At 45.6% G+C, this 26,131-nt stretch overlaps 1 protein-coding gene across 7 annotated transcripts in view; it reads left to right on the top strand.

Moving 5' to 3' along the window:
- Positions 1–25,873, top strand: part of LOC147442031 (uncharacterized) — a 196,605-nt gene extending 170,732 nt beyond the window's left edge. For 4 of the 7 annotated variants that reach the window (XM_086528363.1, XM_086528362.1, XM_086528365.1 and 1 more), the window contains 6 exons: positions 10,486–10,605; positions 10,734–10,817; positions 11,046–11,249; positions 11,359–11,468; positions 11,572–12,810; positions 25,417–25,872. In XM_086528363.1, the coding sequence (XP_086384489.1) occupies positions 10,486–10,605; positions 10,734–10,817; positions 11,046–11,249; positions 11,359–11,468; positions 11,572–12,810; positions 25,417–25,570 (1,911 nt within the window). In that variant the 3' untranslated portion in view covers positions 25,571–25,872. Of the gene's footprint in view, positions 1–10,485; positions 10,606–10,733; positions 10,818–11,045; positions 11,250–11,358; positions 11,469–11,571; positions 12,957–13,154; positions 15,211–25,416 lie in introns of those variants that run through there. The other 3 variants (XM_086528367.1, XM_086528366.1, XM_086528368.1) reach the window with 3 other exon arrangements.
- The last annotated feature ends 258 nt before the right edge of the window (positions 25,874–26,131 follow it).

Genomic DNA, 26,131 nt, shown 5'->3' with positions numbered 1-26,131 from the left:
GAAGGTTTCTTGAGAGCGGGTTTCGGGGGTGGTGTTGTGGTTTTCTGCCACTGCTCGTGCACTTCTTGAAAAGAAGTCTCGCTCATATATTTTGCAAATTTTGGGTCCTTCGCAAAATTGAGCATCATCTTTGTTGCATCACCGATCAATTGACAACGCTCCATCTTTCGTCGCTCCGCCTGAGTAGGCCAAGGCGGGCCATACTCCCTGCCGGAATCTTCGTTGTGATCCCTTCCCGCATCTCCGGATGCAGAGGGAGTCGACTGATCCTTGCATGAAGCCATAGGTGCCGCGGAAAAAAAAAATTTGGGATCGGATTTCCCGTAGAAGAGAAATCGGACGTGCTCTGATACCACTGTAACAGACGTGGACACTCCAAGTCAAGAATCGACCGCGACAGCACCAAGTAACCACTTGAAAATAGTTCACAATAGCCCAGCGGAGTTCCCTGCCTAGAGATATTGGCCCCAAAGACTGGCGCCCCTTTTGGTATTTCTTTTTGTATTAATCTAAGTTCAAAGTACAAGAGTGATTGGGTCTCACTCTCAGACTCTGCGTCCAGATGCTCTGCAGAGTGGGCCCAAACCACTTATTTATTTACAAGGGATGCCAAAAGGAGAGCCCCAAAAGCTTAGAATCAAAAGCCTAAAAATAAAGCCAAGGCTCTTTCTCTCACAAGCTCTCTTGAGCCAATCAAAATAAAGCAAAAGCTTCTTCTCTCTCTCTCCCATCCTTTGCGTAGGGAAAAACAGAGTCCAAAAATTGTGTAGCTTTTTTTTTCCCTGCCGTACAGTCCAGTGTGAAACGCGCCTCGTTTTGCAGAATCTGCCGTACGGTGCAACGTCAGCATCCGGCTGCTTTTCGCTGCTGCCTTTTAGGGTTAGGGTTTTCAGCAGGTTAGGGTTAGCCATGTCATCACTTTGTAACAGGATCCTCTAGGGTGGGCAGCTTTTGGGTCACAGCCGAGAGAGCCGTAGATTAGCTTCCCATGCTCTCCAAGTAGAGTCGTCGCAAATCATGGCATGATTGTCACGTTCGCAAGCCTAAATTAGTGCAAGGCTCGTTGGTGCTGCTATATTAGGCACGCTACCAAAAAGAACAAAGAAGCCAGTCTCCAACTGACAAGGTCCATTTCAAGTGGAGGAAATTTTACCTCAAGATGCTATTCAGCTGAAGACTCTAGATGGCCAATCCCTACCTTTGGTGAATGGTTCAAGAGTAAAGGCTTATCGAATCCAATCAGAGGACAATGATGAGCAGTCCACTCCCGCCTAGCCAGCACCTCTTCTCTGTTAGTGCCTTTCAGAGGAGTAACTTCAACTCTTTAGTCAACCTGTCACCAATCTAGCCTCAATATTTGTCACCGTCCTCCTTCCCTATCTACTCTTGTGTCCGAAAATGCTCTCTTCTCATGAACAACTGTGGCTATTTTCACAAACGTAATTTTTCAGAGCCTTCACATCTATGGTCATTCCTTGTGCAAGATAGTGTGGCACTTAAGATTGATCCATATGTGGTTGCTTTTGATGCCCTTCACATCTATGGTCATTCCTTGTGCAAGATAGTGTGGCACTTAAGATTGATCCATATGTGGTTGCTTTTGATGCCCTTCTGCGAATCTTCAGTAGCTATGTCGTGGTTTCGATTGGTGTCTCTTCTTGCTAGACTGCACGTAACCCATGTGTCTCGCCTCACTATACTCCGTGCACTCCCTCCTTTTGCTCGTTCTTATGCCATCTGTGTGTTCAAGGCAAATAATTGCCTCTCCTTGCTATAGAAATATCAGGAGTTAAAAGCTTGTATATCCAAGTACCTTGTGCTTGTTGCCATCACTCCAATTTTTTAGATTCTTCTCTACAGCAGAGAGCGAGATTCAAATAGCTTTTGTATTATCCTCGTCAATAAGACTAAATTTCTCTAGAATCTTTAGATGCCAAGATGGAAACACACATCTTTGCACTAACCCACGGACTCCCGCAGTTCCTAGCCTTACAATATTCCCTCACAGCCTCATCTTTTGAATGAGAAGTTGCATTTTTCTTTGGCAATATCTTCCCATCTACTTGCAGCCTCTTGACTGCTTCACTAAACACTAATGGGTATAACGCATCACTTCGCCTACAAGAGTATGTAAGTGATGCACTTCTATAGGCTCCCCTGATCACTCTCTCGCTCGCCTCTACCTACCCACCTACTCACCCCCTCCCTCCATACCCACCTCACCCCTACCCACTTGCTCGACCCCTATATACCTAGTTCCTCTCCCCTACCCACCTACTCGTCCCTACCCACCATCTCGTCCCTACCCACTTACTCGACCCCTACCCACTAACTCGCCCTTTACCCACCTACTCGTCCCTACCTAATTTCTTGTCCCCTACCCACTAGCTCGTCCCCTCTTTCCCTACCCCCTTGCCCCTCTCTCACCATTCGCCCCTACCCAGCCCTCTCTCAACCCTCGACCCTACCCGCATCCTCTCGCGCTCCTACTCGCACCCTCCCTCGCCACCCCTCTCTCACCCCTACAACTCGCTACACTCGCTGCCCTGGTTCAGCAACCTCAAAATTGCTCGCCCTTCTCTGCTCTCACCCCTGTTCAACAATTCAAGTTGCTACACTCGTGTAGCCCAGCAGTTCAATCTGCAAGCAGTCCTTCACTTGGTGAATCTCCTCTGCCCATTAGTTCCTGATCCAACAGATAATCCTCAGTAGCTATCATACCAAGGATACTGATCAGCAAATACTAGTCCATCGTCACAACCTACAGGAATTGTAATGGATCTATGAGGTTAAACGTTGGTGCCTTTTAGGACAGCTTGAGAGACAGGGACATTGTTTTCTTCTCAGAGACTCATCAGGTCCCTGGACAGCTTATGCCACATGTGGTGTGATAAAGATGGAAGACAGCCCAGAGGATAGTCGCGAGATCTGAGCATGGGAGTAGAGGTTCAGACGGAGTAGCAGTGCTATTTAGGAAGGAGTTACAGCCACTACTACATATTTACGGAGGGATGATCATGCTAGATACATGTGGGTGAGGCTGAGAGCTGACAAAGGCCGAGTTCTATACATTGCCATATGTTACTTCCCCCTCAGTACGTCAGTATATGCTGCACCCAAAGGACATTCGCCTTTCTCTATACTAGAGGATCACATATGGGAGTTTTCTAGGGATGGTGACCTCATCCTCCTAGGGGCCTTCAATGCCCGAACGGGCAACTCTCAGACAATCTTCTACGACTCTTCAAATGAGATGCTTAGAGAGCTGGATGTGGGTGACTTGGGGCTTGACAAATGCTCACATGACAGAGAGCAGATGGAGTATGGGAGATACCTCATGGAGATGACGACCACACATGGGTTAGCCATACTTAATGGCTTACAGTGATTTCCTGGAGCAGCCGGTTTCACGTGCTTTCCACACACACGGGGCCAGTACAGTGGACTATGTTATGGCACAGCTGAGCTTTATTCCTTGTATTCAGGATTTCATAGTGGGAGCCAGACCAGTGGGCGTAGCACTGGATCATGCTCTTTTGACATTGTCCGTTTCATTTCAGTATAGTATATGCTAGACATCAGGAGGCAGGTCACATACCCATTTTACATTTACACCAAAGACTGACTCGGTTTATACAAAGGAGATCTATAGCCGTCTATGCACAGCTAGTCCTGGCCTCTCAGTGGAGGAGTGCACCACTTTACTGCCTGAGACATTGCATGGTGCAGCATCAGAGGCATACCCACACACTCAGTCGGGTCGGAAGCGACATTCTGGGAGCATGCCCCAGAATAGTTGGTATGATGAGGAGTGCAGAGAGATGAGAGCCTAGCTCGAGAGAGATCTTCTTTTAGGAGTCATCACTTACAGACAATCTCGGATTGGTTCTCGCACCTTCTGCGACGGAAGAAACGAGCTTACTTGGCCCAGATGGAGCAAGACTTGTATCAGCTGTTCAGACTCAAGAGAGGCATGGAGTTTCTTTCATGAGCACTCCCCTCCCCTAGTGATTACTTCTCCTAATGTGTGGGGCTAGTATGCGACATCGTTATATATAGTTCTTGGACAAGACCCCCTTCCAGATCCACAAAGCCATGCCCACCTACCAGCACCTTCTTTACCACTGAGATGGTAAAGAGAGCCATTGACAGGATGAGGACCAGCAAGGCATATGATAATGATGGTCTAGTAGCAGAGCACTTTATACATGCTACAGATATGCTGGTAGAGGTTCTTGCAGTGTTGTTTATTTGTGCCATGTATGAGGGGTTACCTGAGACTTGGAGGTTGTCTACTATTGTGCCTATCTTCAAGGCAGGTGATCCTACAGGATTTAGTTCACTCCACCATTGGGGTGAAACAAGGTTGCCCATTGTCTCCTACTCTATTTGGTATGTATGTTGATGAGGTGTCTGATTACATTGACAGAGAGGGTGATAGAGGTGCCCAGCTGGCAGGGACGTGGATCCCATTGTTGCTATATGCTGATGATATAGTGTTGATCTCTGACTCACGAGAGGGTATGCAGCGACAGTTGGATGCATTACACAGTTTTGCAAAGGATAGTGGATTGTCTGTAAACCTTGGTAAAACCAAGGTTATGGTGTTTAACACCACACCACAGTGGATCAGGAGATCAGTACTGATTTTCACATATGGTTAGGAGATTGTAGAGTATACAGATGCATACACTTACCTTGGGGTTGTCTTCACTAGGCCGAGGTTTTCTTGGGGAGAGCAGCAGAGACTAGCAGTAGAGCTTGCGGCCTTGTGAGGCTTGGAGAGAATGTGTTCGCAGGTTCAGTTCCAGGAACCTCGGACAAAGTTATGGCACTTTGATACTTTAGTAGCCTCAACTATGTTGTATGGGGTGCAACTATGGGGACCTTCTGTAGGCCAGGATGGTTGGAGACATATGGAGAGGCCCTTGGTATCTATGATCTCTCGACTAATCAGAGCCAAGGCCTCCCTACCCCACGATATCATTGAAGCAGAGCTAGCTGCCCCTCCTATGGAGATTGAGGCGCTTACCAAATCAGTCTCCTTTGTGCATAGCTTGTGGGATACTACTAGAGACAGATATGCTAGATTGGCCCTTGAGTCTTCCAGACAGTTAGCTCTTCAAGGGGACACTTCATGCTGGTATGCACAAATGACATCATGGTTTTAGATGCATGGCTTCACCATGGACAGACTGCTTCCTTTCTAGTACTCTCTTCAGACACCCTCGATGACTCTTACACGGGTGGAGATTACTAGACTCATTCATCTGGACCTGATCCAACTGGATACCAGGAGGACATGGATAGAGCCGCCACAGGAGTTGGGCACGAAGATGGCTTTCTATAGAGAGCATCTTCTCCACCTCAGAGGAGATGGGTTTGTGATTCGACCCAGCTAGATGGATACACATATGTCTCATGGTTTACGGTGTGCCATTGGTCAGATACGCGCATCCTCACATCAGCTGGAGATTGAGATTGGTAGATTCTGAGGGATATCAACCGACAACAGGATATGCCACTTATGCTAGCTAGAGATAGAGACAGAGCTACATTACATATGTCATTGCACAATGTACTATGAGATTCGGGGCCTTTTGCATTGCTTATTCAGAGAGGGTTTCGGTCCTTTTTCTAGGGTCATGAGTTATGAGGATCAAAGATGTCTTGGGCTATATCTACTTGAGATAGAGACACTTTATTGGGGAGAGCTAGAGAGAGTCCTAGAGACAGATTAGATATTCTTTTCACTAGATATGGGACAGCCAAAGGAGCATCCATCACTGCAGAGCTCGGCCCCCACTCATTCGACCAGTACTAGCACTCTCATCGACCGAGCACTAGAGCTACGGAGATCCAGACGGCCACGATTGAGGAGAAGGGCTACACAACATCGACGGAGACTACAGCAGAGGATTCGAGCCATACTCTCTCGACATCCAGAGTGCATATGAGGATGGATTCTAGTAGTAGTATTATTTTTGTTCTAGTCTTTTTGTACCCAGACATGGTATCAGATTCACTATTTTGTAACAGATTGGTCTCATAGGTCATTTTGGCCTTTTGAAGACGTTAATATAACATTTCATTTCTCTTGTGCTCACTCCGCTTGGTCTGTACGCTTCCACATCGTCGACCTTGACACTAACCTCCTAGTGGCTGACCCTGCCTGTCTCTCCTAAGGCTCTGTATGTTGTCCTCTCCCCTAAGGCTCTGTATGTTGTCGCTGATCTTTGCCGAAGAAGAAGAAGCATGAAGAGGTGGATTGTGTGGAGGATCCTTGCATCTATAAACCTATCTGACTGAAGACAACTCTATCTGCTTGTACCGCCACCGCCTCTTTTTAGCCTCTCTCCTTTCTCAGCCTCTTTAACATCCTAGTGGCTGACCCTGCCTGTCTCTCCTAAGGCTCTGTTTGTTGTCACAGATCTGGGCTCTATCCTCCTAGTGCATCCAGATACCATATGATCTGCTATGTTGCATACACAAGTGTTCTGGTAAGTCGATGAAGAACACTCATTATTGTATGCTACCTCATGTCTGGTAGGAAGAGAGATGAAGTGTGGCTGATTCTTCACGAGAGAGGGGTGAACAATTAATCTGAGGGTGGGGGCGTGTACACCATCAGACACCAATCTATGGTAAATGCGGCCAGAACTCTAGCAAAAGTCTTGGAAATATGGCTCCAAGTGCTAGATCCTCGCTGAGTCTTGCTAGATCCATCCCTTGCCTCCACCTGCATATGTAACAATAAGCTTGGTTGAAGCTAAGGGGATTGTGTGCCAATGCTGTTCTAGCCTTGTCTGATGTCTCAAACTGAACCTTGTAGCAATCTCTTCCTAAGGGAGAGACCGTCACAAATCTAGGAATGGGCATCATGAGGAAGGTAGCTCTTAGGAAGTCCAGTCTTAATAGTGCATGGAGGAATGCAAGTGCTAATCAATAAGACTAGACTTGACACAACTGATCCCCTAAACTCATGATTGGCCGATGATGGATGACAAGCCATGGAAGGTAATAGACCACCACGGAGCACTCCCTCTCCATCGCATTGCATACATGGTCCACTAGCCAGAGGGTCAGCCTACTTGTCTAGTCACCGGTGGTAGCCTAGACGAGGGGTCTGCACATTGGTCTAGACTAGAGGTAGACCGAGCCTAGACCCGGGGGTTGGCCCACTCTTCTTGATTCTAGAGGTAGTCAGTGGCAAGTCACTATATCTGGGCCACATATTGTCCGCCACTAGACTACTCACCACCTAAACCAAAATACTGGACAAACGAAGAACACGGCCACCATAATGTAGATTTAGAGAAATCTGAAAACTTATGTGCTAGAGGTAATCTCTGAAGCACAGAATAATGAATCACTGAGGGGCTGTGCCAGATAGGCCTAGCCAGCCTGCCAAGAAGGTACTCTAGCCCTGCTGAGTAAGAGGCTCTGGTGAGCGTTTTGTTAGAAGTTGACTGTCAGTCCGGAAACTATTTGGCCTGCCTTTACAAGTCAAGGTGGAAAGGTGCGGAGTGTTTGGCATGTGTCCAAAACATAAGGTATGTAGTACTTTAACTGTATGACTCTTAAGGTACGAAAAAAATTGTACTATTTTGTTAAGGAAACCTCAAAATATAGAAGAGTGTAGGAAGTGTAACATGTTCATAAGCATATAAGATCACAAACCGTAACACAATGCTTGTTGTCAAGTTATTACTCAAGAGTCAATTGACTCAAGTCTTTGTATATCTATTCAATTAGACAAGTCTCCTATGTAAATAAGTCTCTTGTGTGTGTTCTACAAGGCCTTCCATAATTGGCAATTATAATGATTTAATGAGGATGCAGTAACCTTGTTGGAGTAGAATAGTGCTCCTCAACTCTACAATTGTCTCCTTATGCTTCTCAAGCGAGCGCTTTGCAACTTGTAGAGACTGCTTCAGTGGAGGTGAAGAGTGTCTGGTTTCTGGTGGCGAGCTCTGTGGCTATAGATTGTAGTAAGTGATCCATGGTTTCCCAATGTCACTGTACAGTCTGCACACCTACGCCCACTAAAGGCGAGGTGGTCAGGAGAATAGAGGCACAGTGATAGGGTGATTGTAGCCAGAGGCTGAGATAGTGCCATGGGGAATCCCGGAGGGAAGGGAAGAAGGCAGTGGTCAGGTAGAGGAAGGTGGAGGGGTAGAGTAATGTGGGAACTTCAGGAGGTGAGCAGGAATGTATGGAAACTGGCAGGGTAGTGGAGGTAATAATAGCAGTGATGCGCAACGATGGGCAGGACATAGAGGGGGGGAACACAGAGCATAGTGCTGGCAGGTAGGGCCATGCTTATGCTTGTGAGCAATGGGCTGGTAAATGAGAAGATGGAGGTGGTGAAGGAGGAAGATGTGGCGATTGGAGGCTGGGTGAATGGTGTTGAAGCTGCCGAAGAGGGATATGCAGCACTAGGAAGTGTGTAGCAGGGCATTGAGTGACATGTAGACTGGAGAGATGTGATTGATTGGGTGCAACCTTGCAAGTCACTGTGGAGGCGTGACTCTCTGAGTAAGGTAGCTGCTGTGGGCCCTCCAAGGAATCTTTGGCCATCTTTGTCCTTTTAGAGGAATGGCAAGGATTTAGTTTCTCGCTGATGGACTAGTATCATAGGCTTTTTCTGCTTGCTTTTATTTGCTATTACCTTCTCTAACTAGAGACTTAGAATCCAAGCCACCATAGGAGGAGCATAGTAGTGGAATGGCGCTGCCCTTTATTTGACTTGGCCCTGTTGGTGGTCGATCCTGCAAGAGGAAATAGTAATTCAGGGCACCCCATTTATCACGGTGATGTTTGTAATCTGGGGTGTAAAAGCTTTTGGCATTTAGTCATTGTAGCTGCCTTGAATAGTTGCGGATACGTAGGAGTAGTAGAACACACTGCAGGCACCCCATCCATACCATTAGCTTTTGCCAAAACTTCCGTTGTGATAACCTGATCTTGGAGTATGGGGAAATAGAAAAAGCAGAGAAAAAATTACTTCGTCTGGAATGTGTGTAGACATAGTGGCATGGGCTAGCTGGTGAAGACCCGTTTTCTTCGGCAAAATTGAAAAGCAGAGAACAAATTACTTCATCTGGAATGTGTGTAGACATAGTGGCATGCGCTAGCTGGTGAAGACCCATTTTCTTCGGGTAAGGAGTGGTGAGTAGTTGTTGTCAAGCTGCAGAGGGCAACCGAAGACGTAGTTCAAGTTGGAATAATGTATTAGTAGAAGCCTTATTTTTCCGAGTTATAGATATGGCAGCCTTCTCATTAGTCTTTGCCTCGTCGGCTATCTCCTCTTCAGAACAGTTGGATTCCTATCTTGCTCCTCCTCATAGTCTGATGCCTCTTTTTTGGATGGTCCCTCTTCCTCAGAGTTATTTAGCATGATTGTTGCTGGTCAGATTGGGATATCCAGGTGCTGCAAAACATTTGGGATGCTGGAGGAGGTAGATGGTGCCGCGAACACGAGCACGAGCACTGATAGAGGGAGAGACACCGTCGGGGAGCAATGAGATACAACGGCTTTGCCAAGGTAATGACTAGAAGGATCCAGACACCCAGGTTGCGAGGGATACGATGAGGAAAACCAAGCTCTGATGGTAGCTGGAGAAGTGCTGCAGGGAGAGGTTAGGATGATTGGATGTATTTAACCAAGTCGAAGAACCTTATTTTACTGGATTGAAAGTGCCTAGGCCTCAGCAAGCTGGGTCAATGTCAAAGTGGGCTGGTCTGAGTTGAAAGTGACTTTAGCTGGCGAGCTCCACAGGTTATTGAACCCAAAAGCAGTCTAAAATGTAACATCTTGAATTATTTATGCTTGGAAACTTTTCTTCGACAGCGACAGCAATGTCGAGGCTGTCCTTGCCTGACTATATAGGAGGAACCAAACATTCAAGATACTCACCCCGGGCCCGCACCATCACAAGATGGACCTGATTAGGACCACATTGTGCATAGTATAACCAACCCTGGAACAGAGATATGTATTGAGCCTAATAGTCATTGATAGCTCCATACATAAAACCCCCCCCTTCCTTTTGCCTCCCTTCCCCATTATGACTGCCATCTGTTAGACCGTGCTACATGACATCCAATTTTCATTGTAGTACTCTCAGGATGCTTAGAGGACAAAGACACTCATACATAAGTTCACACACTTTGTTTTTGTAAATCTTGATTGAATTTACAAGTGGGAAACATCAAAGTGAGGAAAATACATAAGTTAACACACTTATGGGTGTGCATGCATGCACACCCATGCACACATGCAATTTCTACACTAAAACCACCACTGTTGGTTTAAAGGGAATATATGTAAAGCTATGCACATGCACGTGTTGGTTTAAAGGGAATATATGTAAAGCTATGCATATGCACACGTGGGTTGGTACACATACAGAAATGAGTTTGAGTTAGTTCAGTAGGGAAGGCTACTGCTTTGTGTCAAGATTTCAGTGCTGATTTCACCAGGAGCAACACTTCGAGGCCTTGCAAAAGGACTGGGAAAGAAGAGTCAAGGACTTAACCAACAGGGAAGCAAGTATGAACCTCAAAGAGCAAGCTCCGAGGTCAAGAGTGAATGATCCAAACGTAAGCTTCTGCTTCTGTAGCTTCTACTTGTAAACATGGTTATTGATATATCAAAGATGTTGTACTGAACTGGGAATTTCTCTCTTACCGATGATTATGTGCTCATAACTTCACTGCTGCATATACAGAGCGAGTGTGCATCGAAGACAAAATTGTTGAAGGAAAGCAAACAGCATTGTGATGCACCTCTCTATAAAATCACTGAAGAGAAGGTAACAACCTGTTCCTGCTAACATATTCTCTTTTCGTTCCTGTCCCTTATCCATGTTGCACCATGAGTGAGAACTTGGACAAGGGTCAACAGCAAGCGTTTGCTGCTGACAGAGGAAATTTAATTATCTCAATTGGTCCCTGGCTTGATCTTGAATCCATTTTGTATAATGAATGAAATTGTGAAGTTATGGTCAGTCATCACTTCAACACCTCTCACCTTCTTTCAGCTTGAAGTGAGTAAAAATATACAGCTGCCTGCAACTCCACAAAAGGAAGAAGTTGACAGTTCAATCACTCAACATAAAGCCAAGAGAGGAGAGGCTTCTAAGGCAGAAGAACAGGCTGAAACATTGAATCTGGAGATGCTTCAGCGAGAATTTGCAAGAATTCTTAAAGAAAGGGAAAGCTTGAAAGTACAACAGCATGAATTGGTAAAATGTAGACTGCAGTTTCCTCGTAATTCCTCGTGTGCAGATAGCTGGCAAGTCATGAGCAGTTGCTGTAGTGTTATCAATTGAGTAACAGACTCTGTCTATGCAGGAGGAAACAAAAAACAAAGTGCAGGACGCCAAGCTGACGTTGGCTGCCCAGCTAAGGGCCACAAAAGAGATGGTCGTTGAAGCATCGATTACAGCAGAGAAAGCATCTCGGTAATTTTTTTACTAAAAAACCTTTCATTGCTTACTGGTTTGTGTAGCTACAGTGAATTTTGTTCCCCCTGCATTCAAGAAAATTGTCTTTATGATCAAGTAGGGAGCGGGAGGCACTTGAACGAGAAAGAAGGCTTCTAGGGAAAGCTCAGAAGGAGATTGAAGCTGCACTCTCAGCACGAGAAGCAAAGCTTTCATTGGATGAGAAAAATTTGGAAAAGGACAGACAGTTTTTGGAGGACGAAAAAGAGCGGGCAATGGGCATTATCTATAAAGCTGGACAGATGCAACAGCTTATGGGTACTTCAGGCATAGATGGAGTAGCAACGAAGCACTTAAAGAAAACTGCCCCAGTTTCTGGCAATGTTGTCCCTGGACGAGCCGATAACCATTCTTGCACTGACCACGACAGACATGATTCATCAAGGAGTGCGTTGACACATCCAAATCCACGGTTCGATATGGACATGATAAACCTTTGGAGAGAAAACGAGTGTGCCAAAATTGAGAGGGAGGAGAAAATGATCATGGATGAAATAAGTAGATTACATTGTCAGCACCAAGGTGACATCAAGCAGTCCGGATTGCGAGAACTGTCGAACGATTTGGAAGTGACGAGCTTTCCAAGTTCCAAAGGGGTTGGAGGCAATAGCTACCATCTGTTTCAACGTGACCTTGCACCTAGTTTGGAAGCACTAGAGCTGCCCAGACAAGGCTCGTGCGAGGTGCATGCGCATGACATCTATCGGCCAGTATTAGATGAACCATCAGATGGGTTTTTCTCAGGGAATGAGACTGCCTTTTCAAGGGGGGGTGGCAAGCAACACCTTGAAGAGATGGAGAGGATGCATGGAAACCATGATATCTATTATCAAGATGTTATTCCAAGTCAAAACAGGCTGGAAAACGTGATGCAAAGTCTTGTGAGTGCACGGCAGGCAAGCAGAAGTAGGCTTCATCGGACTAAAAGCTTACTGCAGTCATTGCCTCTCACTAGCGGTGGGCTCGTCGTCACTGAGGTGCAGCAAGTGCTTTGTGCTTTGACAGAACGTCTCGATCTGATGGAGCAGATGGAGGATGAGCTTGCAGATGAATTGCGAGAAGTTTACAGGGCAGCATTCCCTGATTCAGAGGGGATCATTGTAGACAAGGTGGAGCTGCTTTGTAAAATGGAAGAGCAGCAAACTCTTAGAGCTGAGTGGGAGGAAGACATGCAATGTCAACTTGAGAAGATAAGTATCTTGCAAGCTAACTCGCAAGCTTCATCTTGCTTTAGCACTCCCATCAAGCGCACTGTTTTCGATCGGATAGTAAGTCCTCCGTCTACCAACCAATCAATGAGGTAAAGCCAGATACAGTCTACTTCTTGCTTTGTACTGTAATTAGTGTTGAAGAAGGTGAGTTAGCCTGCACCTCAATTCAAGCCACCTTGTATCATAAGGCAATGATGGATAGATACTCTTTATGTTACTACAGCAATAGTTAGAAGGTCTCTCGTGGAACTCTCTCTCTCTCTCTCTCTCTCTCTCTCTCTCTCTCTCTCTCTCTCTCAACACCAGAATATCGTGCGTTATTGGTTTCATACTATTCTATTACAATGAACTCCGCATGCAAGTATGCTTCTCTCCATGTGTGCAATCACCAATGTACATCGATTGCTTTTGGACGTGTATGGGCTGATTGCAGGATCGACTTCCTCTCTTCCTCTAAAGCAGCTCTCTCTCTTGGACGTTGATTGCTTTTGGACGTGTATGGGCTGATTGCAGGAACGACTTCCTCTCTTCCTCTAAAGCAGCTCCATTGATGCGCAGACTACAGGAGATGGGGGTGCCCATAGAGTTGATCTGGGGGATTATGGCTTTGTACAGATCAGTAATGGGACATGTACGCACTCCGGAAGGGGTATCTGATTTAGTTCACTCTACTATTGGGGTGAAACAGGGCTGCCCATTGTCTCCTACTCTATTTGGTATGTATGTTGATGAGGTGTCTTGATTACATTGACAGAGAGGGTGACAGAGGTGCCCAGCTGGCAGGGATGTGGATCCCATTGTTGTTATATGCTGATGATATTGTGTTGATATCTAACTCACCAGAGGGTATGCAGCGACATTTGGATGCACTACGCAGTTTTTCAGAGGATAGTGGATTGTGTGTAAACCTTGGTAAAACCAAGGTTATGGTGTTTAACACCACACCACAGTGGATCAGGAAATCAGCACCTACTTTCACATATGGTCAGGAGATTGTGGAGTATACAGATGCGTACACTTACCTGGGTGCAGTCTTCACTGGGCCGAGATTTTCTTTGAGAAGAGAAGGAGAGACTAGACTGACTAGAGCTTATGCAACGTATACGGCTTTGGGAGGACTAGAGAGGATGTGTTCGCAGGTTCAATTTCAGGAACCTAGGACAAAGCTATGGCTCTTTGATACTTTGGTTGCATCTACTATGCTATATGGGGTGCAGGTTTGGGACCTTCTGTGGGCCAGGATGGTTGGAGACGTATGAAGAGGCCCTTGGTATCTATGATCTCTCGGCTGATTAGAGCCAAGGCGTCCGTACCACATGATATCATTCGAGTGGAGTTAGCTGACCCCTATGGAGATTGAGGCGCTTACCAGATCAGTGTCCTTTGTACACAGCCTATGGGATACTACCAGAGACAGATATGCCAGGCTGGCCCTAGAGTCCTCCAGACAGCTAGCTCTACAGGGGGATACATAATGCTAGTATGCACAGATGACATCATGGTTTCAGACACATGGCTTCACCATGGACAGGCTCCCTCCCTTTCAGTACTCTCTACAGGCACCCTTGATGTGTCTGACACGGGTGGAGATTACTAGTCATTCGTCAAGATCTGACCCAGCTGGACACGAGGAGGACATGGATAGAGCCGGTACAGGAGTTGGGCACCAAGATGGCTTTCTATAGAGAGCATCTTCTCCACCTCACAGGGGATGGGTTTGTGATTCGACCTAGCTATATGGACACACATCTTTCTCATGGCTTGCGTTGTGCCATTGGCCAGGTACGCACATCCTCACATCAGCTCGAGATTGAGACTGGCAGATTTAGAGGGATACCAACAGATAGCAGAATATGCCTCTTATGTCATTTAGAGCCAGAGATAGAGTTATATTACATATGTCATTGCACAATGTACTATGAGATACGAGGCCGTTTTCATTGTCTATTCAGAGAGGGTTTTGGGCCTCTATCTAGGGTCATGAGCTATGAGGATCAGAGATGTCTTGGATTGTATCTGCTTGAGTTACACAGGCACAGAGACACTTTACTGAGGAGAGCTGGAGAGAGACGACCCCAGAGACAGATTACAGATTTCTTTACACTAGATATTGGACCCCCAGAGGAGCAGCCAGGGGAGCAGACACCATTGCAGAGCTTTGCCCGCACTCATACTACCACTACTGGCATTCTCATAGACCAAGCATTGGAGCTAGGGAGATCTAGATGCCCGCGATTGAGGAGAGGAGCTATACAACATCGACGGAGACTACAGCAGAGGATTCCAGCCATACTCTCTCGACGTCCAGAGTGCAGATGAGGATGGATCTCCACCATATCTTCCTCCCTTCTTTCATTGTACTACACATTGTATTTTGTTTCAGTTTTTTTATATTCCGGACATGGTATTAGATTCACTATGTTGTAACGGCTTGGTCTCATAGGTCATTTTGGCCTTTTGAAGACGTTAATATATCATTTCATTTCATCGCTCTCTCTCTCTCTCTCTCTCTCTCTCTCTCTCTCTCTCTCTCTCTCACACACACACATTTTAGTTTGTTTGGCGTTTTAGGATTTCGCCTATTGTTTTAGGGTTTTGAAGTTGTACTTTTTTCTCTGTTTGATTTCTGTTTCTTCGTTGTTTTAGGGTTTTGCTTGCTGTTCACATGCTGTTTTGCTACCCACACTACACACTGCTTTTTCAGAGATGGTTTTGACTCGTTAGATAGAGTCATGAGATATCAGGATCAGAGATGTCTTGGATTATTTCTACTTGAGATACAGAGACATAGAGACTCTCTATTGAGAGGGCATAGAGAGAGACAGTTCCAGAGACGCATCTCAGATTTCTGCAGTCCGAGTACCACAGAGGCAAAGAGAGAGACAGTTCCAGAGACGCATCTCAGATTTCTTCAGTCCGAGTACCACAGAGGCAAAGGGGCCATCACCACCACAAAGCTCGGTTCCCACCCATACTCTCTATTGAGAGGGCATAGAGAGAGACAGTTCCAGAGACGCATCTCAGATTTCTTCAGTCCGAGTACCACAGAGGCAAAGGGGCCATCACCACCACAAAGCTCGGTTCCCACCCATACACACACTAGTGGTACTCTCATTGACCGAGCTATAGAGTTGGGGAAATTGAGACGACCACGACTGAGGAGGGGAGCCACGCAGCACCGACGGAGATTGCGGTAGAGGATCCATGGTATTCTAGCGCGACACCCAGAGTGTCGATCAGGATAGACTTCATGCTACTCCTATATTGTAACATGGTGATACTTATCCCCATTTTGTACCTTTGTGGAATTATACCATTGTTCAATCTACCAGCCACCCATAGGAGTCGGTAGCACTCCTATCTCAGTTTCTAGTTTGTAGTTTTCTTTGTTTGTACCCAGACTTGGTACTCCATTGTAATCAGTTTGGTCTCATAGGTCATTTTGGCCTTTTATAGACGTTAATATATCATTCCATATCTCTCTCTCTCTCTCTCTCTCTCTCTCTCTCTCTCTCTGCCATGCCCTCCCCTTGCTGCGTGCGTTGCTTTCCGCTAACGCTCTGTGCTTTGTGCTCACTCTAATAAGCTTAGGATAGGCTTCTAACTTATATAATGGAGAGAGGGTTCTTCAGAAAGTGACACGTGGGTGTCGTAGGTAAAACCATAACATCATTTTAAAAAGAAAAAATTTGCGATGGCGATGTCAACCACCGCGACTTCAAACATTAGATAACCAACACAGCGCTGGAGACTTCCCATCGTCGTCACCCTCTGCAGTGCCCACCAGCGCCACCAGCTTGCAACTTGCATACACTTACCTTGGGGTTGTCTTCATTGGGCCGAGGTTTTCTTTGGGGAGAGCAGCAGAGACTAGACTCATTAGAGCTTATGCGGCCTTGGGAGGCTTGGAGAGAACGTGTTCGCAGGTTCAGTTCCAGGAACCTCGGACAAAGTTATGGCTCTTTAATACTTTAGTAGCCTCAGCTATGTTGTATGCGCTGCAGATATGGGGACCTTCTGTAGGCCAGGATGGTTGGAGACATATGGAGAGGCCCTTGGTATCTATGATCTCTCGACTCATCAGAGCCAAGGCCTCCATACCCCACGCTATCATTCGAGCAGAGCTAGCTGGCCCTCCTATGGAGATTGAGGCGCTTACCAGATCAGTCTCCTTTGTGCACAGCTTGTAGGATACTACTAGAGACAGATATGCTAGACTGGCCCTTGAGTCTTCCAGACAGTTAGCCCTTTAGGGGGACACTTCATGCTGGTATGCACAGATGACATCATGGTTTCAGATGAATGGCTTCACCATGGACAAGCTTCCCCCTTTCCAGTACTCTCTTCAGACACCCTCGATGTCTCTTACACGGGTGGAGATTACTAGACTTATTTGTCAGGACCTGATCCAGTTGGATGCCAGGAGGACACCAGAAGAGTTGGGCACGAAGATGGCTTTCTATAGAGAGTATCTTCTCCACCTCACAGGAGATGGGTTTGTGATTCGACCCAGCTACATGGATACACATATGTCTCATGGTTTCCGGTGTGCCATTGGTCAGATACGCGCACCCTCACATCAACTGGAGATTGAGATTGGTAGGTTCAGAGGGATACCGGCACACAACAGGATATGCCGCTTATGCCAGCTAGAGCCAGAGACAAAGCTACATTACATATGTCACTGCACAGTGTACTATGAGATTCGGGGCCGTTTCCACTGCTTATTTAGAGAGGGTTTCGGTCCTTTCTTTAGGGTCATGAGTTATGAGGAGCAGAGATGTCTTGGGCTATATCTACTTGGGTTACACAGATATAGAGACACTTTACTGGGAGAGCTAGAGAGTGACAATCCCAGAGACAGATTACAGATTTCTTTTCACTAGATATGGGATAGCCAGAGGAGCAGCCATCACTGTAGAGCTCGGCCCACACTCATACGACCACTACCGGCACTCTCATCGACCGAGCATTGGAGCTACAGAGATCTAGACGGCCACGATTGAGGAGAGGGACTACACAGCATCGACGGAGACTACAACAGAGGATTCGAGCCATACTCTCGACATCCAGAGTGCAGATGAGGATGGATTCTAGTAGTAGTAGTTATTTTGTTCTAGTCTTTTTGTACCCAGACATGGTATCAAATTCACAATTTTGTAACAGTTTGGTCTCATAGGTGATTTTGGCCTTTTGAAGACGTTAATATAACATTTCATTTCATTTCTCTCTCTCTCGACATCCAGTGTGCTGATGAGGATGGATTCTAGTAGTAGTAGTATTTTTGTTCTAGTATTTTTGTACCCAGACATGGTATCGGATTCACAATTTTGTAACAGTTTGGTCTCATAGGCCATTTTAGCCTTTTGAAGGCGTTAATATAACATTTCATTTCATCTCTCTCTCTCTCTCTCTCTCTCTCTCTCTCTCTCTCTCTCTCTCTCTCTCTCTCTCTCTGTGCACAGTGTCCTTCATGGCCGCACCATTTCTTTGCTTCATGCCCGCCCCATTTGTATGCCAAGTGTGGTCCATGTCAGAATGCACAAAAGGTGCTTCAAGAGCTTCCTGTGCAGAACATGTTAGTCAGGAGCTTTTGATAAAGAGGTCGTCTCTTGGAATGCAAACTGATTGTGGGGTTTGCCCAAAAGGGCAAGGGCAGGGCCAGCAAGCTCTGTGCTTTGCAAAGCGAGGGCAATTCTCCAGACACAATCACCTTCAATTGCATCTTGAAGGCATGTGGCACTAGGCAAAACGCTGATCTGGGAATAAATTTTGAGTTTGACCAAGGAGCACCAGCTCCCAGAGGGTAAGAGAACTCAAAATTTGTCATGGCAAATGCAAGCATCATGGGTGTAGTAAAATGAAGAGGGTGAGAAGGCACCCTATTTTCTGCACCTGAGTTTGAGGTTAGAAATAAATGCAGCCCGATTCCCATGATGCTTACTTGACAGTACAACATCATCACTGTCTTGCAACACCAGTCCACAATTCAAATCAAAATCTGGCTTTGTCTGGCTCTCCTACTCCATCAACCTGATTTAAATCCCAAGCTGCTCCAAGTGATCCATAGGTCTTCTAAGAAAATCCTGATCTACCAAAATTTGGAGTTGTACCTTGGTTTTAAGTCAATGATGCAGCTACACTGCTCGAGTTCAATCCCATGTCATGATCAGCAGATGCACTGATCGTAGTATTTGCCCAATAGGGGCAGTGCCAGTAGGTGCCGAGCTGTTTTTGTAGATGTGAAGTGAAGGTGTCTCTCCAGATGTGATCATCTGTGTTTCGCAAGATGCTCATATAGGCAAAAGAATTCACAATGGTGATATTGTTAGTCATGGGCTGTTGAAAAAAGAGGTCATGCTTGGCAATGCCTTCGTCGATATGTTCATCGATTTGTTCTTCGACTCTTGAAGTGCATTGATTGTGGAAATGCCCAACAGAGGCAGGGCCAGGGAGACCTCAGCCATTTTAAGTGAATGCAGAGCGAGGGGGTGTCTTCAGATGCAATCACCTACGCTTGCATCTTCAAGGCATTTGGCACTACACAAAATGTCACAAACCGGTGACATGGCGTGGCCATTTGGGTAGCAGAAACACACACGCACTCTCTCTGGCAAGCAGTTCGGAAAACATGCTGATGTGGCAGCAGTGTACGGACCCATAATTTGCGGCGGGAATTACGAGAAATCAGGCTGACATGGCAGTTGCGTATGGCAGGCTGTACGCAAGCCTTTTTTTTGTGTGGGCTGATTTCTACGCTAGCTTTTGGAGAAGCCTTGGGATAAATTGCTTTATTTTAATGCTTTCAAAAGGGAAGCTTTTGGGGCTCTGCTTTTGGCATCCCTCGTAATCAATAAATAGATGGGCAGGGCTCCCACTTCTCAGAGCATCTGATGCAGAGTCTGAGAGTGAGACCCCTCCCACTCTTTGTACTTTGAGTTGCAGATTAATACAAAAAAGAAATACCGAAAGGGGCGCCAGTCTTTGGGGCCAATATCTCTGGGCAACTCCGCCGGGCCGTGCCGAATCAATTGTGAACTATGAACTGTTTTGAAGTGAATCTCTGCTGTGTCGCGGTAGAATCTTGACTTGGAGTGTCCAGTTTTCTACAGTGGTATCAGAGGGCGGCCGATTTCTCTTCTACCGGGAAATCCGATCCTTCTTCTCGCGACACTTATGGATTCAAACAGAGATCAGTCGACTTCCTTTGCATCTGGGGATGCGAGAAGAGATTATGACGAAGATTCTCACGAGGAGTACGGCCCGCCTAGGCCTACTCAGGCGGAGATTGTAGAGATGGAGCGTCGACGATTGTTTGACGATGCGACAAAGATGATGATCAATCTTGTGAAGGATCCCAAATTTGCAAAATTTTTGACGCAGACATCCTTCGACGAAGTACACTCTTAGTGGTTGAAGACCACAGAACCACCCCTCAAACCGGCACTCAAGAAACCTTCTACTCCGAGGATGTTTATAGAGCAAGAATTAGAAGAGGTGGTTGATACACGGATTACCCAGCTTTTTGACGCAACCATTGACGCAACCAACAAAGCCAAAAAGCACGACAAAAAGCAAAAGAAAGGAACTGACTTCCCGGGTTATTTGGGTTGTCAATCTGCTTTTGCCTCAGCAAGAAAACAGAAGAAGCATGTCAAATTTGAAGGAGTATCCAGTTCTTCTTCTTCTTCTTCTTCTTCTTCTTCTAGCTCTTCTGACTCGAGCGAAGAAGACAGAAAAGGGAAAAAGCAAAGCTTTGGAAAGGGCAAGAAAAAGGCAAAGAAGCCTAAGTTTTGCCCAGTTTGTGACAGTTCTACAGAGGACTCGTCTTCAGATAGTTCGGACTTCGATGATCACAAATTTCATGCAAAGAAGAAGAATTTTTATAAAGTCAGCCAATATGACTTTCTGGAGGATAAAAGCAAGAAAGTTCGAGAATTTAAAGAAAGTGGACAGTCAATTAAATTTTACACTTTTCTAGATTCCGAGATGCTTCGAGGGCTTTGGCCTTCATACAGCAGTTTGATATAGCTTTCTCTGGAGGACATTACTCAAAGCACTCCAAGATTCGGAGGGCTACCTCTTACTTCAAGGGAAATGCTCAAACATGGTGGTCCACTCTTCTATTGAACAAGAAAGCGCCAGTTAAATGGCTGAAATTTAAAAAGTTTTTTATCTCTTCTTAGTTGACTCGGGAGTACGAACGCGACATACGAACTGCTTGAAACCATCTCCGAATGACCAAGAAAGATACATTGGATGCATATTGCGAGAGATCTTGGAGCTCTTTTCTACCCGCTTCTTCATTTAAGAAGATCTCATTTAAAGAACAGATTGAGCGGTTTACCTTGGGACTTCCTAGGGAGATATGAGATCACTGCTTAGAGCAAAAGTCAAATTCTATTCAAGAACTGAAGAGTCATGCGAAACGGGGCTTTGCCATACACTCAGGCAGTTTGACTTACCCCACAGATGAGGTCATGATGCAAAAAACCGAGCAGACTTCTAAAAATGAAAGTAGAAAGAAGAAGAGCCCCCTAGATCAGAAAGATAAGGATGCACGACCCCGGCTCACTCCTCGGGAAAGAGCCAACTACATCAAAGAGGGAAGTGTTTTGGATGCGGGGAACAAGGACACATCTCCGCGTGCCCTAAAAAGGAACAGAAAGAACTAGATGAAGAAAGGCCAGAGAGTTCAAAAGCAGCTGAGAAACGTGGACGGAAAGGCAAGATGAAAGCAGGACTCGTTCCAGACTGCATGGGTACTGACCCAAGCACGATTGATGAGAGTATAGAACTTTGCCGAGCTTGGGGCAAAGTGAAAGATCAAGAAGCCCTGATTTTCTTTGATGGAGGAGCCAAGGCCAACTTCATTTCACTTGAATTGGCGGCGCGGCTCGAGATTACACATGATCGGATGGGACCACTATAGCAGAGGCAGTTCTAGCGGCACCTGGCAGGGACGTAGCCATTACACCTGTCATTGGCAAACTTCGGTTGCATTGTTAGGGGTATTGGGGCACGAGGACTTCTACATAATGCCCTTGGAAGATTGTGATGTCCTCTTGGGAATGCCCTGGTACCATAAGAACAATCCTGTGGTCGACTATCGAGCGAGGCGACTTTGACTATAGAAAAGGGCTGAACCATTGTACTTGATGTGAAACTTAAGGGCGAGTCTGTCCCTATTGTATCGGCTTTGGCTGTTTCAAAATTAATAAAATTCAGTCTGTTTGTTTACTGAGCTTTTTGAAAGAGTTGAATGATGATCATAGGACAAATATGGCTGATCTAGAAAAAGAATGCCAAGATTTTCTCCACACTCATGCCGATTGCTTTTCTGAGGGCCTGTCAAGCGAGTTGCCACCAGCTCGTCCTGAGGATCATACCATTGATCTGATACCTGGAAACACACTACCGAACCGGCCACCTTACCGTGTGAGCCAAGCCCAAAATGAAGAGATTATGAACCAAGTGAAAGACCTCTTGGCAAAGGGTCTTATCGAGCCGAGTACTTCACCTTACTGCTCTCCGGTGTTCTTGGTTTTGAAGAAAGACGGATCTTGGAGAATGTGCATTGACTATAGAGCTCTCAACAAAATCACCATCAAGAACAGATTTCCGATTCCTAGGATCGATGATATGCTAGACCGACTACAGGGATCCTCTTGTTTCAGTAGGATCGATTTGAGGAGCGGATATCATCAAATCCGAATCACACGGAGAGATGTCTACAAAACAGCTTTTCGGACAACCTTTTTGATTATTCGAGTTTTTGGTGATGCCCTTTGGGCTTACCAATGCTCCAGCGACCTTTAACCGAATGATGGACAAGATTTTCAGAGAGTACAGATCTTTTGTGGGCACTTTCTTTGATGACATTTGTCTTCTCCAAGCATGAGGCAGAACATAGAGAACATCTGATACAGGTCTTTCAGGCATTACGAGATCACAAGTTGGTGATTAATGCAAAGAAAAGTAAATTTTTCCTACTCGAGATACACTTTTTGGGACACATCGTCTAAGCAGCAGGAGTGCAGATGGACCCGGCCAAGATAGAGACTATTCATGATTGACCCGATTTGAAGAATGTCCATGAGGTTAGAAGCTTCCTGGGCTTATGTTCTTACTACCGGCGGTTCATTAGAAAGTTTACAGAGGTTGCTTTTCCTTTGCATATTTTGACACAGAAAGGAGTCCCTTTCTCGTGGAGATCCACAGAGGTGACTGCCTTTCAGACATTGAAAGAGAAATTGACTACAGGACCAGTTTTGACTTTGTCGGATTTGCAGAAGTCATTCGAAGTATATTGCGATGCTTGTGGTCGTAGTTTGGGTGATGTCTTTATGCAAGAAGGCCATGTCATTGCCTATGAGAGTCGATTGTTCTCAAGGCCGGAATTGACAACACAGATTTATGAGAAAGAGCTTTTGGCAGTTATCCATGCTTTTACTCAGTAGCGACAGTACCTACTCGGAGCCGATTTTACTATCTTCACAGATCACCAAAGTTTACGCTACTTCTTGTCACAGAAGAAGCTATCGAAAAAGCAGATGCGGTGGGCGAACATCTTGTCACAGTTTCACGTCCAGATTGTCCATGTGTAGGGACAGAAGAACTTGGTGGTGGATGCTTTGTCCCGGAAGCCATTGGTTCTGGCTATTTCCGCGATACATCATAGGAGCTTCGAGGATATGGTCGATCAGTATGTCACAGATATAGATTTTGCAGATATTTCACTCATATATAGAATGGGGAGGTAGTACCGGGATATTCCATTCGGGATGGCTACTTGATGAAGAAAACCATGTTGTGCGTTACACAGCCGTTAAGGGAAAAGGTTCTAACCAAATGCCATTGTCCACCTTTTACGGGTCATCGCAGCATTGCTACCATCTTGAAAGGTGCGGAGAGATACTTCTTTTGGCCGAGACTCAAGAAGGACGTGGACGATTTTGTACGCATTTGCTTGGTATGCCAGAAGGTCAAGTTTGACAGGCCTAAAGCACAGGGGTTGTTACAGCCATTACCGATACCTACCCGCCCCTGGGAAAATATTGCAATGGATTTCATTTTTTATCTCCCAAGAACACAGAGTGGACACGATGGTATCTGGACTGTTATTGACAGATTTAGCAAGCAAGCTCATTTCATTCCAGTAAAGAAAATAGTCAAGCCGGATCACTTAGTGAGACTGTTTGTGACCCAGATCTTCAGATTACATGGCATGCCTAAGACAATTGTCTCCAACAGAGACCCCACATTCACGAGTTTGTTTTGGAAGGCTGTCTGGGAGAGCATTGGCACGCAGTTGCAGTTCTCGTCATCTTTCCACCCGCAAACAGATGGGCAATTGGAAATTGCAAATTCAATCGTACTGGATTTATTGAAGTCTTACATCTCGGATCAAAAGACTCAATGGGAAAAGTATTTGCCTTTGGTGGAATTTGTCTACAATAACACGATTCACTCTTCGATGGGGAAGGCGTCATTTGAGATTATTGAAGGTGCTACGAAGGTTCTACCCATCCTAAGCACGAAAGATAAGAATTTTTAAGCCGACGAGTATACACGGGACTTGGATACGGCTTTTGCCAAGGTCCGGGAGGCCTTGCAAAAATCTCAACAAAGACACAAAAAGGCAACAGATCGACATCGTCGCAATTTAAAATTAAAGGAGAACAATTGGGTGCTCTTAGGTTTTGAGAAGGAACGCCTTAGAAAGAAAAAGGGAAAAGAGCGGCTTTTTCCAAAGCTTAGCATGAGATACTATGGACCTTTCCAGATTTTTCGAAAAGATAAATGATGTCTCCTTTCGATTGAAGCTACCTGATACTTGGAGGATTCACAATGCTTTTCATGTGAGTCTCCTGAAGCCTTTTAAAGGTGATGTGCCCGATGATGGGGAGCCAAATGAGCAACCCGAAGTGGAGGAAAACGAGGAGATACTCGTTCCAAAAGAGATTTTGGCACATAAAGATAGAAAGGTAAAAAGTAAAATGATAAGGCAGTTCTTGGTTAAATTCAAGAACTATCCCGCATTGGATGCGAAGTGGATGGAGCAGGAGGACCTGGTAGATACTCCTCAGATTGTGAACCTTTACCTTGAAGCATTTGGTTTAGCATAGTCTATTCCAAATTGAACCCCGACCTCAGCTGGGCAGAATTTTGGTGCAGTGGGTATGCACAAGAGGGGAGTCACTGCACTCCTTGTCAACAAATTGCCCCGATTTTTGATACTAAAGTCACTGATGTCTCTTTTGAGTTTCATGGATATTGTGAGCTGACAGTATTCTACTGTATGACTTTATGAACTAGAATTCTTGATAATATGATACTGATTTGTTCTTGACTTGTCTAAGTGCAGGAATTGATAGACAAAATGACTCTAGCATTTCGGTCTGAAAGATCTCGATAGACGTGATTGCAATAAGGATTAGTTAATCGGGCATCTATGAAGTCCTGAGTGGATCTAGATGCGATTGCTAAATACGTTGCTGATTAATCATGGTCTGAGATCCGAATGAATTTTTGAATGTAATTTGTCATGTGATGTCCTGTGATGTCAAGTGATGTCCTGTGATGTGACTGTCGATTGGTACATGTGCTAGATGTATTGTTCCTAGTGCGTCGGTACGAACAGTCAGTGTCTGAATGTTTGCTAAGACAGTTTATTGTCTCTGTCTGTTTTGCAGGCGTAATCGAGGGCGATTACAATGCTTTCAAGAGGGGGGAATGTCACAAACCGGTGACGGGGCGTGGCCATTTGGGCAGCAAAAACACAAACACACTCTGTGGCAGGCAGTCTCGGAAAACACGCTGACGTGGCAGCAGTGTACGGACCCGTAATGGTGGTGAGAATTCTGGGAAATCAACCTGACATGGCAGTTGCGTACGGCAGGCTGTACGGAAGCTTTTTTTTTTGTTGTTTTGCATGGCGTGATTTCTATGCTAGCTTTTGGAGAAGCCTTGGGATAAATTGCTTTATTTTAATGCTTTTAAAAGGGAAGCTTTTGGGGCTTGCTTTTGGCATCCCTTGTAATCAATAAATAGATGGGCAGGGCTCCCACTTCTTAGAGCATCTAGACGTAGAGTTTGAGAGTGAGACCCCTCCCACTCCTTGTACTTTGAGTTGCAGATTAATACAAAAAGAAATACCGAAAGGGGCGCCAATCTTTGGGGCAAATATCCCTAGGCACGGAACTCTGTTGGGCCGTGTCGAATCAATTGTGAACTGTGAACTGTTTTGAAGTGAATCTCTGCTGTGTCGCAGTAGAATCTTGACATGGACTGTGCAAGTTTGTTACACAAAAAGCTGATATGGGCAAAAAATTTCACAATGACATTGTTGGTCATATGCTATTGAAGAAAAGAGGTTGTCGTTTGGAATGCCTTGGTCAACATGTGCAC

The sequence above is a fragment of the Adiantum capillus-veneris genome, chromosome 14 (assembly GCF_014529385.1).
Source record: "Adiantum capillus-veneris isolate H3 chromosome 14, ASM1452938v2, whole genome shotgun sequence".
Classification (NCBI taxonomy): domain Eukaryota; kingdom Viridiplantae; phylum Streptophyta; class Polypodiopsida; order Polypodiales; family Pteridaceae; genus Adiantum; species Adiantum capillus-veneris.
Note: the sequence above shows the minus strand (reverse complement) of the source record. Positions and strands in the feature narration are given on the sequence as shown.